This window comes from Pavona decussata, unplaced genomic scaffold (assembly GCF_977016875.1).
Source record: "Pavona decussata unplaced genomic scaffold, jaPavDecu1.1 SCAFFOLD_64, whole genome shotgun sequence".
NCBI classification, from domain to species: domain Eukaryota; kingdom Metazoa; phylum Cnidaria; class Anthozoa; order Scleractinia; family Agariciidae; genus Pavona; species Pavona decussata.
This window is the reverse complement of record NW_028145484.1, coordinates 6,099,414-6,113,521: the sequence shown is the minus strand read 5'-3', so window position 1 is coordinate 6,113,521 and position 14,108 is coordinate 6,099,414. Positions and strand designations below refer to the sequence as shown.

The 14,108-nt window shown below is 40.2% G+C and overlaps 2 protein-coding genes across 4 annotated transcripts in view; one reads left to right on the top strand and one right to left on the bottom strand.

Annotated features, from left to right (window-relative positions):
• The window catches only part of LOC146478777 (uncharacterized), a 28,198-nt gene extending 21,387 nt beyond the window's left edge, over nt 1-6,811 (top strand). For all 3 annotated transcript variants that reach the window (XM_085112383.1, XM_085112382.1, XM_085112384.1), the window contains 9 exons: nt 529-744; nt 1,099-1,214; nt 1,294-1,356; nt 1,825-1,969; nt 2,398-2,474; nt 2,718-2,783; nt 3,161-3,318; nt 3,670-3,799; nt 4,676-6,811. In XM_085112383.1, the coding sequence (XP_084968509.1) occupies nt 529-744; nt 1,099-1,214; nt 1,294-1,356; nt 1,825-1,969; nt 2,398-2,474; nt 2,718-2,783; nt 3,161-3,318; nt 3,670-3,799; nt 4,676-4,837 (1,133 nt within the window). In that variant the 3' untranslated portion in view covers nt 4,838-6,811. The remainder of the gene's footprint in view (nt 1-528; nt 745-1,098; nt 1,215-1,293; nt 1,357-1,824; nt 1,970-2,397; nt 2,475-2,717; nt 2,784-3,160; nt 3,319-3,669; nt 3,800-4,675) is intronic.
• An 882-nt stretch (nt 6,812-7,693) lies between these two features.
• Nucleotides 7,694-11,101, bottom strand: LOC146478776 (testis-expressed protein 30-like). Its single transcript, XM_085112386.1, has 4 exons — nt 11,080-11,101; nt 10,774-11,010; nt 10,033-10,084; nt 7,694-8,924 (listed from the first exon to the last, which is right to left on the bottom strand). Exons 1-4 carry the CDS (start codon nt 11,089-11,091, stop codon nt 8,554-8,556), a joined length of 672 nt encoding a protein of 223 aa, XP_084968512.1. The 5' UTR covers nt 11,092-11,101; the 3' UTR covers nt 7,694-8,553.
• Nucleotides 11,102-14,108: the final 3,007 nt, after the last annotated feature.

Sequence of the window (14,108 nt, the reverse complement as noted above, 5' to 3'; positions counted from 1 at the left end):
TTTAGGGCATCACTAATCATATCGGGAATGACAGTTGTGAGGCACTCGCCTCCTAGCAAGGTGGCTCGAGTTCAATCTTCAGAGTTGACACCATATCTGGGTTAAGTTCGAGGATTTTTCCTAGGGTTTTTCTCCGGGTTCTCCACTTTCCTCCCTCCGCCAAACCATAACACATTTCCAAATTCCAAATCTACCAGGTTACAGCCTGATTAGTTGGACACTAGTGCTTGGCTATAAGATAATCCATAACCATCAGAACATCATCCTGATACTTTAATTCAGAGCTACAGGGAGACTTACGACAAGCAAGTTTTCATTTAATTTGACTTATTGATAAAAAATGTACTTGAAATTTACATATGAATACACTACTTACAAGTTAGACCCATAATATGTATTCGCCATGAACGGGAAGATGGTCGCCTGCAATATTATACTTTCATGGAGAAAGGCACTTGTCGCTAGCCTTTGGGCCACCCTGTTTCCAGCTCAAGTTGTGATGTAAAATGTAAGGCATTTTCTCCTTAGAAACTACAGCTACACCTGAGAATTCTGCTGACATTGGACATATTCCTAAGGGAGGACAAGCTGTAAGCACTGGGACGGCTGGCAATGGATATCGTCCCACTCCTGAGTTAGTGGAGCAAGAACCAAAACCCCCGCGGAGCCGCTCATCATCATCAGATGACATCTGGCCAGGCACTGATGTAACGGGGGAGTTTATCAAAAGAAAATCAACAATTGGTACGTTAGCCCTTCACTAACAACCCTTACATTCACATTTGCCTGTCTCAAAACATTTCAGTTGTAAGAAAATTGTCACAATTAACAGTTTGCAAGCTGAACATATACAGGTCACAACCAAGAATGTTATCCACCGAATCAAATGTGGGAAGCACGAGCCTAAGCTTAAGTGACATCAATGATATCGTTTGCCCGAGGTGAAGCTTTACATCTCATCGCACCACATGAGATCACTTGTGAGGCAAATTAAATTAATAGTGGTGACACTTTTATCTTGCTCTTCGTGCTTAATTCATTGCCGTGCTAATTTGTGTTAAATGGTCTTAAATGTGTGAGGTTTTATCTTTACACCAGGCTCATGCTCTTCTTGGGGAGATGAACAACCAATCGTCCAACTGGATATGAGCAAGATTCCTGTAAAGCTTCAAATACCGTATGAGCACTTGCGGATTGAACACTTTCTTGGCCGGGTAGGACAATCGTGGACATTTTCAAACATATCGAGGGAAAAGGAAAGTTGTTTTAAATCATCGTTATTGTTGTTTGCAGGGACAGTTTGGGGAAGTACGGAAAGCAAGTATAATTTACACAGACTCTAGGAATGTCCCACAGGTAAATAAAATTGTCAGTAAATAAAAATTGCTCCTCGGCTTTACTATTATACTGATGATAATGATGATGGTGGTGGTGATGATGATGATGATGATGATGATGATGATGATGATGATGATGATGGTGATGATGATGATGATGATGATGTTTATTATTACAAGCAACGAAAGGCAGCTCCTAAACATTGGACTGCTTACTACTCTTCTAGAAAAGAGATGTGGATTCTTTAACGTCCTTTACTAATTATTTATCACGAGTTTTAGTGGCTGAGGCCAAGTATTGAGCCTGGCCAATAGCTAGCCAGCTAGTTGCAGACCATGGTTAATGATCTGTCCAAGATTTAACTCGCACCTCCGCTTTGTTGTCTGGTGCGCCCTTTGCCTATGTTCACTTGTCTGTCTTTTAACTGGGCTATTGGAAGGTAACCAATCCTGTGGTGTAGACTGATAATGCATTGGTTTCCTACAGAGAGAAGACGTGGCTGTGAAAGTACTGAAACCCACTGCCTCACCAAAGGATTCCAATGATTTCATCAAAGAAGTACAAAACATGGTGGAATTAGAATCAAAACAGCAATGCGAGTTCATTATCAAACTTCGTGGGGTCTCTAAAGGTATGTTAGATTCAAGCCTTTTTTGTTGATTTTTATGTGAAGAAAGTCCTCAGCAGCAGTCTGATTGGTAGTCGTATTTTGAACTTTCCATACATTTCCCTGTATTTTTTGCCGCGAACTATTTTTAGTAGCAGCTCACGGCTGGTTCGCTATACAGACAAATGTATGGAAAGTTCAAAACACGACTGGACGCTTTCTGTCACAGCTACATCCCTCCAATTTTGTTCTTAAAATCTTTTTTCTAGTGCCAAAAGTTTCCAATTCACGAATGTTTCAGAAGCGATGTTTTATGAAAATTATTTGACATCGGATTTCCATGCAAAGACTGTTATTTCAAGCCTGTTTGCCTACCCGTCAAAATGGCGTCGAAAACCGTGATAAGACCTATTGTACCAGAACGTGACATTTTCTGTTTTGCTTCTTTGTAGATCCTAATCAGACGTTAATGTTGGTGACGGAGCTGGCTCCCCTTGGAGCTCTTCGTTCTTACTTGTCAAAAAACAAGGTTCGTACTGTTCATTGTGTTGTGTTGTTAACGTTACCTCCCTTGCGGTCGTCACGCAACATCTTCTTCCGTGGGGAAGGAAAGATTGCGTGACGAGCCCAAAGGGCATCTGTGTAGGCGGCTTTTGTTAGTTCAGCATTTGAATTACATTTTTGCCGTTTTATTACATTTTGGATGCTGTGCAAATAATTGAAGTGTGGATTAAAATGCGCCTGTCTAACTTTGTTTTTGGCTTGTTTTTAGGACATTCTTGGAACTTCACAACTTCTCACTTTCTGCATGCAAATCTGCCAAGGGATGGGATACTTGGTAAGCGTTGATTTTTTTTCAGAGTTCACAAAAAACTAGAAATTTGTCGAAAGAATTTAAAATTTTATGGAAGGCCTCGGTATTGGCTGGCGTGGTTTAGGCATAGAATTGTGGGACAGAACAAACACGCACAAACAAAAACGATGAAAAACCGACCGGAATCGAATCAATAACCGTAAGCTCGCCTCGAACCTTCCTTTACTCACTTTTTTTGTTTCCTTTTGTTTGATCTTTTTGAGGACCCTTGTGTAATCTTCCTTGGTGAAGTCAGCGTCTTCATCACTTACTAACTACTCAGCTTTGCAGTTTTCTTGCAAGTTTACCGAGCTTATAATAATTGACTGTCCCTCTTTTAATGATTCACATTTCTGTTCTAGGAAAAACAGTCACTGCTACACCGAGATCTTGCTGCGCGGAATATCTTGGTTATTAACGAGAACCTTGTTAAGATCAGTGATTTTGGATTATCCAGACTTCAGGAATATTACAAATTACCGGAAGAGAGTCAAGAGCCAAGACTTTTACCTGTCAAATGGTAAACATTGAGTAAAAAAAATTAACTTGCAAACATCGATGTTATTATTTAGCACTAACGGACGGTTACATGCGAGAGTTTCATTTACAAAGGCAAAATTATAACCCCATTTATTAAGGCAAGCTTTGAAAGCAGCTCACAACACTACTGTATACTTTGAAGAGTTAGGCTCCATTCAGACTTTCTGCCCGACTCTGAACATAGCTTTTTGTCGCTGCCCGAGCAAAATTCTGGGCACTTCCTCCACCCGAGCTTTCTTGGTCAGAAATTTTTTGTAAGCTACTTTAACCGGTGAACCTGTTATATGCGCATGTATTTAACCTTATATATTCTATTTTAATTCCATTGTAGGTACGCCTTGGAGTGCTTACTTAATAATAGAGGGTACACCTCCAAAAGTGACGTATGGAGTTTTGGTGTAACATTGTGGGAGATATTCACTTATGGTGGCGAGCCATACAAAGATATAGACAATAAAATGGTGAGAACAAAATCAAATAGTTAACAATTATCCTAACGTCTGACGGCCGAGTTGGCTAAAGTCAGGGGATATTCCGCAAGATTGAGAAGGATGATTGCTTTATTATTCATTACATTGATCACAAATCACAGCCTTGTGGTTTCCTTTTAGGCTTCCTCGCCACTTTCTTTCTTTTACTTTATTTTGTGGTAAAATGAAAAGAAGAAAAAAAGACGAAAAGCACAGTTTTATTGCAGAAAAGCTGGAGACGATCTTTATTTTTTCCATTTTTCTCCCCGTCGCACGAAATTATGCATATCGCAGGATATCTGTTGAATATTCAATGCTCCATGACCATATTTTGGCAGTATTACAGTATGTTGAATAATAACAGGAATTATTCCTTTCAAAAGAAATAACCGGCCCTTAAAAGGTGGCTTTTTCCTGTCAGTGAAATATTACTCGTCACTCGATAACCGTTGTAATTTACCAACTTTCTTTCTTGCCTTACAACCACAAGACACTTTCGACATTCATGAATGATCCTAGCAAGAGGCATGTCTCAAATGAATAGTATATGGTCGAGCTCGGCATAAGTCCGCCAGTAGCTCAATGGTTACGGGTGATCCGACCTGTGTATGAAAGGTCACGGGTTCGACTTGCGTCAGAGACTGACATGTCGCAAATAAAATAGAAGAAAAATGTGGTGAGGTACTGAATTGTTATCCATATAGCCTGTTCCAGGCTCCTCCTAGAGAGACGCGCGAAGGAGAGTGCGAGGGGACGAAAACGAGGGTATTCCCCCCTCGTTTTCGTCCCCTCGCACTCTCCTTCGCACGTATCTCTAGGAGCCTGGAACAGGCTATTATCCATAAATCTCATTTTTCTTTTCCACAGCTCCCTACCTTTTTGGAAAAAGGACATCGACTTGACCGCCCAGACAAGTGTCCATTGGACGTCTTCGAGGTAATGCAGAGCTGTTGGCATAAAGACCCCACGACGAGACCAAGCTTTTTTTTACTAGAAACGGTTTATTTGAAGAAATGTTGTGCAAAGTAGGAAAGAAAATCGTAATTTTAGTCGAGTGGTGTTGGTAGTAAAGCTTAAAAGCGTGTTGCTTTTTCCATGGGGTTCCTGTCAGGCTTCTGTTGTCGATTTTTTTGCTTGTCTGCTTCTAGTTGTTCTTTTTGTTTCAATCCAATCAGAAATGTCGCAAATATATAACATACCTTGGTTGGCATTATTACTATTTAGTTTGTACATGTAAATCACTGATCAGCTTTGTTATTGGTGATTCATTCGTGGCACCGCCCATAAGAGAGCGAGTAAATGAAAACTGTGGGTCATTTCATGAAGCTTGACTCTATTAAATTGAACTGCATCTTTAGTTCAACCGGAACTAAACGTTCGAACATTGTTGTACAACATCTGTTGGTTCTACAAATTTGGAATGCTTAGCATCCATTTTGGAACTTCTTTAATAGAACAACAGTTTTTGTTGGACGAATGTTGCGCTGGTGTCAGATGACTTTCCGCCACGCGTCATACAGTATTTTGCGACAAATGCGTAATGTGGTATTATGTTAGAACGTTTGGGCCCGGCTTGAAAATTCTGAAGCTTTTATATACGTAATTAGTTGTTTAAACAGATAACGCCAAGAAATTTGGTAGAAATCAGTCGTGTCGATCGTCTAGTCCTAGCAAATACATATTTCTAGTTCATTTTATCGAGTTTGTTTGCTATTTTTGAATCGTGCAAGTAGAGCACTTGAACATAGTGTAACATTCCGCTATCCAGAGAAGTTCATACTCTCTGTTTCATCAGCTATTGAAGCCCTGTCCACACAGATACATCTTTGCACGTTTTTATTTTTATTTACAGGAGATAAGTAAAACGCGTTTTTTATACGCCTTTCTTCGTCATATGCCTTTTTTTTTTCGCCCTCAACGCGGCAACGAATAAAATGGTCACGCGTTTCTGTTCAATAACTGGTTCCAATGTCGTAATGTCAGAATGCCAAACGACATGAACAAATTTTTTTCTCCTTTTTTCGACCTTTACACGTGAAATATAAAATCTTTGATTTCAAAACTCCGGCTCCACTTTGAGTAGCGGAGTTTTTCTCCAAGAGCCAATGTTTACACTAGTAAGTAATAATCTGGACCCGTGCTATTACACGCTCAAGCAGAAAATGAGTAAAAAAAAAATTTGTTTGAAGTCTTCAGCGATGATCACTAAACCCGTTTTTTAACTCATTCGTTGAGTTTCTTTTTGTGTGCGCATGCCAAACCAACAGCCCAGCTTGTAAACTGCAAGTATAAAAGTTAGTTTTGTCCAGTTGAATTCACCCTAGAATCTGTGTTTTTTGAAGAGGTCAAGAGTGATCGAAAATGTAGAAGTGTGGACCAGGCTTTGTTGCTGATACTTTTGGAGTAAATCTCCAGGGTGGCTCAGTGTGGAATCAATCGTGATAGAATTGGTGATACACAGTTTTATCGGGCCGTTACCTTCGAAACTTCATAGCTTAAAAGCATTTTTTCTGGGGGAAGGGGGTATGGTGAATATGGTGTACGCGCTAATTAAAAGGCCCCATAGCGTCTCTAAATAAACATGTACTTTATAAATTAAATAACTGATAGAGTTAGCATTTTTGTGTCGTGTACGCTGCCTATATTTTTTCCTGAAAAAGAGCTCCTGAGAAACGGCCGCAAAAACTCCATTTTGATGGCCCAGTTATCCTAAGGGCTGGGTGGCTTCGGCGTGGTTGCCAAACGCAATACCAGGTATTATCATTCAGTATAGCCTGCAGTTCCCTCGCCTTTTTGCCAGATCACACTAAGTAAGGAAGATTTGCGGTCGTTAAGCCCTGGGTAAACGATTAAGTCTGAGAAAGTTCAAATTGTATGATGGAGTTACTGGTGAAGCGGGAGAGTTTGAATTCTTCAGTACTGATTCTAAAGAAATTTGGGCAGTAGCATAGTTACTGTAGAACACAGGCTCTTGCTGTATCGAAATAAAAACTAGTAAACCTGTACGCGTTTTTAAGTCTGTTTTGTTTCACGTTTACACAGTGGCCTGAAAAGCTCTCGTTGATAACCGTTTAAGTTGATCTTTAAGTTCAAGTCTTTTAGATGTTGTGTACCACATCTACACAAACTTGAATGATATAACGGGAAAAATGCTCCCCAAAACGTTGGCCTATTTAAGCAAGCATGCAAGATGCAACGGTTGTAAATACACTATACAAGGCAAAAAGGAAACATTTCCGATTCAATTCGTCATGCGCAACTCTTACGTTCTTGCAATAGGGAAGATATCGGTTTACATTTAACTTCGTTCTATTTAATTGTGCCCACCATTAAAACAAAAGCGTTCAGTACGTGGAAGAAATGTGATGAACTCTTTGTTCAACACCCAATATATGAAGTACAACTCTGGTTATCCCCGGAGACCCAAGGGCAGTTTGTTGGGTAGACGGGATTTTCGTGGACGAAAGTTTACTGTAAGAACGGGAGAGCCCCTGGGCAATTACTCTTACCGAATTGCCAATCAAAAGCGGGGAATTTCAATGCTTCTGGAACTGGTTCGGTTAAAGTAATTGCGCAGGGGCTCTCCCATTCTTACAATAAACTTTCGCCCACGAAAATCTCGTCCACCCGACTAACTGCCTCTGGGTCTCCGAGGATAAACTCTGGTTGGCACATTAATATCATTAGGTGATGCCAGCGACATCTTCATGTTGTACGTTTAGAAATCTTGTGCATCGCCTTCACGTTGTAACTCTGACTTATCGCAGCTAAGAGAGAGGACCCTGGGAAAGAGGGCTTTAACACGATGACGATGATGATAACAACCCATGTCACTAAAACTTTGTGCCACTGAGCTTCCACGAGGCAAAAAAATTGACAAACTCATGCCATACATACATCTCTTATTTAATGGAACTTGAAAAGCATCAAAATATATTACTTGTTCAAAATAAATTATCTCTATGTCAATCATCCTACATGTAAGCTCAATCTTTTGGTTGCGCTTCAGTCACATTGAATACTATGTCCAGAAAAAAAAAATCTGGCAAAATCAAGGTAAATTAGTCTAATACAAAAAACAATTGACTATTTCCATTGAGAGCTGAATGGTCTAAGGGTTTAACAGATGCAGATTTGATTTTCTGTAAGCTGAATTTTATAGTTCCCAAAAATATCCATACCCCTCCCTCATGGAAGGAATTTTCTTGATGACTCCCCCACAGACCCCACCCCTACCACTTTGGAATTTCCAAAAAAAACACGAGCTACAGAATTGATCACAACCTATAACCTAGCTTTTCACACCATTATTGATCAAAAAGTATTTACAGCCGAGAAAAATGAGCATGATTTGAAATTTCATGATTCTGAAAATGGACCTTGGCTAAGGAATTTTTGAGGCAATTCCAGAGGTACTCCTCTTTTCCTGTTCAGAAAGGAACAATGCCATTTGCCATTTCTAATGTTTTGCAGTGTTCTATCAGTGAGGATTGAACAGTATTATAAAATTTCTTTTTAATGGAAAGGACCATGTCTTTCATCTGATATGGCTAATACTGTTTTGATGAGAATCTCTCATCATTCAATGGTGATCTATTAGTTTTTCTTGCAAATGGTAAACAGCCACCCAACTGTGGCCTGAAGTGTTTTTCATAAGGGTAAAAGAGAGAGGATTCAAGGGAGTACAATCATTTTCCGCCCTTCTCTGGACCCAGGTTAAGGCTGCTCTTCAAACTGCTTGTTTGTCATCGTTCTGCCATGAATACTGACTGACACCACTGTACAAACCACTCGCACATGTTGGATACCACCTCACTGTTCACTTTGCCGTGTATTTTAAGCTCGTGGTCGGCTCCCTCAACCCAGTGCATTGTCCAATCATTTGCCATCCTATTGAGAGTAGTCTCCATTAAATCCGTCCTGCAGAATGGATCTTTTCTCCCGCTAATACATAGCACAGGAACACCAAGATGGAGCAGTGGTGACACCCGAAGCTCTGAGGTCTTTCTTGGAGGGTGGAGAGGGTACGACAGACAAGCTACTCCATATACAAAGTTTGCTGAGAGGCTGCTGTTTGATGCAACTTCTGCTGCAACCCGTGCACCCATTGAGCGACCTTGAGACAAAAACAAAGTCACTGCAGAGGTGACATCTTAGGGAGAGGTCTGGGGGTCATGGGGTCAGGACTCCCCCCTCCCTCCCCTCCCTTTTGGTATGTAACTAAAATTTAAGTTCATTCTTTAGCAATAATTGTTAACAATTTTATTACTGGCCCAACACTGTACGGAATTTGTATTTTCATGTGTTACAAAATGCATTATTAAAACTACTTATGAAGCATTTTCTTTCCCAGTTTTTGTAAGTTACATAATAGGGAGCTTAAGCACAGACGTTAGTGAGCCACAGACGACAACCGGAAGTCGAATGTTTCCTTTTTTGGCGTGTTTTTGGTCCTCACAGCGGACGGGAAAAGCTCTTGTTGGATGTCTGTGGCTTGGTGTTACAAATGTGATGGCATCAAAATGCTCCAAAAAGGAAAAATTCAACTTCCGGTTGCCGTCCGTGGCTCACAAACATCTGTGCTTAAGCTCCCTAATGTCTACCAAACACCAAGTCAGTTTAGCATTTCTTAGGAACATGCTATCCTACAAATAAGAAAACTAAGGCCTAATTTCCAAAAAATTCTAGAATTCTCATGTCCCCATTATAGTGCATAGGTACTTGATATCGTTTTCATAGTGGTTCCAGAAAACAAGTGCTTTTAAACAGACATACAAAACCATGCTGTGGAGAGCAACCAAATAATAACCTTTTTGCGTTAAAGGGGCAGTATCATGGGAGATCGATGAGAGATATCATGATTTTTGGCCAAAATTCACTAAATTTAAACTTTGAATACTGTGTTACTTAATTTCTCAATTGCTAATTTAAAGAAATATTAATAGTGATTCTAAGACGAAAGGTTGAACCAAAATATAGTACAACCGGCAATTTTAATGCGTTACAACAGTGAAATTTGAAAACGTCAGCCAGACGTTTTCAAATTTGAACCCCTCTCCATCTTGGTCATCTGCCAGCAAAAATATCTGTGGATATTTTCTTTGCATTCTGATTGTCTTTTAATGGAATTTTGTCATTATATCTTGGCTGCTATCAACTGAATAGCGTCTTTCCGATTTTCAATGTGTTACTAAAAATAGCGTGATACTGTCCCTTTAATGTACCTGCTATGATGCACATCCTCACTGGAAAGTCTTCAAAATTTTTAAGAAATTCCTGTAACCAGAGAAAATAAGTATCACAACATAAGTGTGTAGGAGGTACCATAAAATTTTGAATATTCTTCAGCATTTTTCAGGGAGTTAATTTGAGGCATTCCTCGATTCTCAGAATAGACAAAATCCAACACATTATACGTCAATCAATTTGAACCTTCAACATCCCTCCCTCCCCCCCCCCCCCCCTCCACCAGGTATACCCCGGGTACGTGGCCAGCAAGAAGGGCATCTGACGTGCAAAGCCTTCAGAGGGTGGGGGATTTGAACTTTGACGGGGTGGGGTGGGGAATTTGAGCCTTTAGTGTCAAGTTTACACCCTTCTCCTTGTTCTGTGGGACACACTTGGTTCTTGAACCGTGGTTGAGTTCAAGCATAGAAATGTTCCTTTTGTGAGCGATTGGCTCACCAAAAAAAGTCTTCACAAACTCTGCAGTGTTGTGGAAGGTAGGTATAGAAAATTTGAATGGACGTCAATGAACTGGTTTTCAATTCGGCGCTGGGGTAGCGCACTTAAACGACTTTTTGTTCCTACGAGGTGAGAATTTGAACAAGCTAGTTTTCAAAACTTCAAATGCCCGAATCAAATGTTGAAGTTTCGAATGATTATAGCACCATCTGATCAGGTTGGATTCGTTGATAATTGGACAGACTATTATTATATTAAAAATTAGAAAACACGGATCTCACCACAACTGCAGCAAAGCATTCCGTCCTATAAAGGAAATTTCTCGTTCTGCAGGTAAATCTTAAGCAAAGTATTCCTGTGCTTGCAAGATGACTGGCTAGTTTTTCCAAATGCAAATAGTTCATATCACCGCCGGCTCCATGTGTCATCACAACCGCACACCCATTCCATGAAGACTCACAGGGAAAATTAAATACACCGTCCAGCTCACGATCTTCAACGGGGATTTTGACTGCAATCTGATTAAGTAAAACATTTGGGTTTTAAATGCTTTTTCAGTTAAAAAGGACAAGTGAAAAGATACATACCTCGCGCGCCATGTTTGTTGTTGCTATGCACACAAAAGGACTGGGCACTAATTACACTTACACTCGTCCCAGTTTCGCGCGAAATTAAGAAATGCGGAATGCGCCTCCGCGTCAAATGGAAAGGTGTTTTCGCTTTTGTTGTTGTTGTTGTTGTTGTTATTGTTGTTGTGCTTGTTTCACTCCAAACTTGAACAGCAATCTCATTGGTAGATAATGTAGCCGGCGACAATGTTAACCTCAGCACACTTTAATGGTCTTTAATTCACCGTACACAAACTCATTTCGTATAACAAATGAAAGGCCCGTCCCGAAACGGTTCTTTGAAATAAACAGAAATAAAATAACAAATAAAAATAAAAAAACGAACATGAAATGAACATGAAAACTGAGAATTTACTACATAGAAACAACGAAAGTACCTCATCAGTGATTTTACAGAACAAAAAAAGCCGAGACGACAAGAGAACTACCCCAGCGATACAACGTGTCCTACAGCAAGAGCTTTTAGAAAAACTTTTGAATCAGAGAACCACACAACGCAGGAATTAAACTTGCTGGTAATTTTGCTGGATCTCTCTTGTGAAAGACCTCGTATCAGGCGTCACTTGAACGTGAAAATACAAAACTGAATGCAAGGCTGGCACTACGGCAAAGGGCACATTTATTAGTGGCCAATATTTCGACTAGTAGAATTAGTCTTCCTCAGGGCCAGAGCAATACTGAAGAAAAATATAGTAACGGCTCCTTAAATTAAAGTTTGAAAAACAACCCACATCACGCCAACTTTACAGCAGCAGTCCCTATACACTTCAACTTAGCAGGTCACTCTTCTGCGGACATGCGACTCATCCCTCTCGAACTACAACCCACCATCAATAAGGCACGCGAGGCTTTTCTAATTTATAGAGAGAAAACGTTATCTCCAGAAGGCATTAACAGGAAAAACGAACGCTGAACCTTGATTATACACTTCTATATTTTTGTTATCTCATATTTGCAAGTACACTGTCTTCATGTCATGTATTAGCCAATCATTTTTTTCCCGATGTATTTTTTCAAACTTTAATTTTAGGAGCCGTTACTATATTTTTGTTATCTCATATTTACAAGTACGCTGTCTTCATATCATGTATTAGCCAATCATTTTTTTCCATGTATTTTGCAAACTTTAATTTAAGGAGCCGTTACTATATTTTCCTTCAGTATAGCTCTGGCCCTGAGGAAGACTAATTCTATTAGTCGATATATTGGCCACTAATAAATCTGCCCTTTGCCGTAGTGCCAGCCTTGCATTCAGTTTTGTATTAAAGACTTTAACGTTCACGTATAGCATTCGTAATTCACAGGGACGTGTATATCCCGGGTGTATATATAATCTTACAACGACAAAATTAACAGCAACTAAAATTTCATCAGAAGTACCCAGCGACCCTTTTAGAGAAAATTAATCGTATGTGGCACTAAACACTAGCTGAGTGTCCCTAAGTACGTCAATCTTGGTTACTATTAGCGAGCAAGACTTAAAAGAAATGAAAATCCCAGCCAGCTGTAAGTGTGATGTCTGTCAACTATACAGCAAGCAAGTCAGCTTGTAGGTACGCAGCATCTTCCTGAGACTTTTAAATTTGTTTATATATTTTTGTGTAATCGGCAAACATGGCAACATGGCTCGTCAGGACCGAATCGGGCAAGTTATTGATGAGAAATAACATTGCCAGAAGAACTCCACCACCACCTCGATCAGACCGATCTCTCCTAAATATTGTAAAGCCAGAATGCAATATTTCAGAGTTGCTCAGTAATATTTTGGTTCAACCATATCTCATTGACGCATATAACGTCAGAGTTTTCGATGTACATCACTGGTCCTGGAAGCGATGGAGGTTACACACGGATTGCCAGTTAATGTTGTGCTGTCTTTGTGATAACTTTTTTTAAAAAGTTAAAAAGCATTCATCACGAGGCAATAAATTGATCTTACCAGCAGTCGAAGCAGAAACCGATCCATGGTTAGGATTGATGTCACCAGACATCAAAAGGCGAAAGGTAACATCTGAGTTAATTGTTGTGGTAACAAACGTGGCACATTTTCATTACATGGCAATAAGTGTTGACTTAATAGCCAAAAACAGAAAACCAGCAACGGCTTTCACAGAGCTCTTCGAGTGACGAAGTGTCAACAATCCATCGAAGGAGCAATCGTTTTCGGGAAAACGGCAATAAAAATTGTTAGTATGAAATAAGGTAGAAGGAATCCAAGACTAGCGGTACTCTAAACACTACAGGTCGTTTAACCACGAGTCACCCTTCTGTCATTATATCGTTTTAGCCCGTGCGCATGCTCAAACCTCAAAACGTACCACATGTAAGACAAAATGACTACATTGTCATATATATATACGGCTGAATCTCAGTTTAAGTCAGTAAGGTGGAACTGAGGTGCCTACGAAAGGGATCTGTCTCATATGGTCTAGGGGCCGACTTTTCTCTCCCTCACTGTCTTGTCGGGGACAAGGTATCGGAAAGCATCACGGAACCATCTCCAGCTGGCATAAGCGAACCGCGAGCCGAAATCTCGTGGTGCATCGTCATGGTACAACGCTCCGGCAAAGCGTCCAGAGGTACCGCTGTCGCCTGAATTTTTCTCTCTTTTTCAGTCATTTTGATATAAAGGCTGGCAAGTCGCCCGAAGAAGAAGCGTTTCATTCATGTCCCTTGTTACGTCCTTATCAAATTGTCGCATTGTGTACTATTTATAGCCCTTGAAAATATAACATCGATAAATAGATTTACGTGCAGGGGATTGCAACCCTTAGGTGTCCAAGATCAAGGGCCTAGCTGTTTCAAGGGAAATTCCTCCGCGAATTTAATCTGGAGAGATTTTCGGAAAAATGTCAGAGAAACATGAAATGATTACGGTACAGCAGAACTCGAAATTTTGAAAAAAAATTGTATAGGACGGGTCCAGGACAGACTCGCTTGAAATCATATACCCTGGTTAGGGCAGAGGGGCCAAATCCAGCGACATG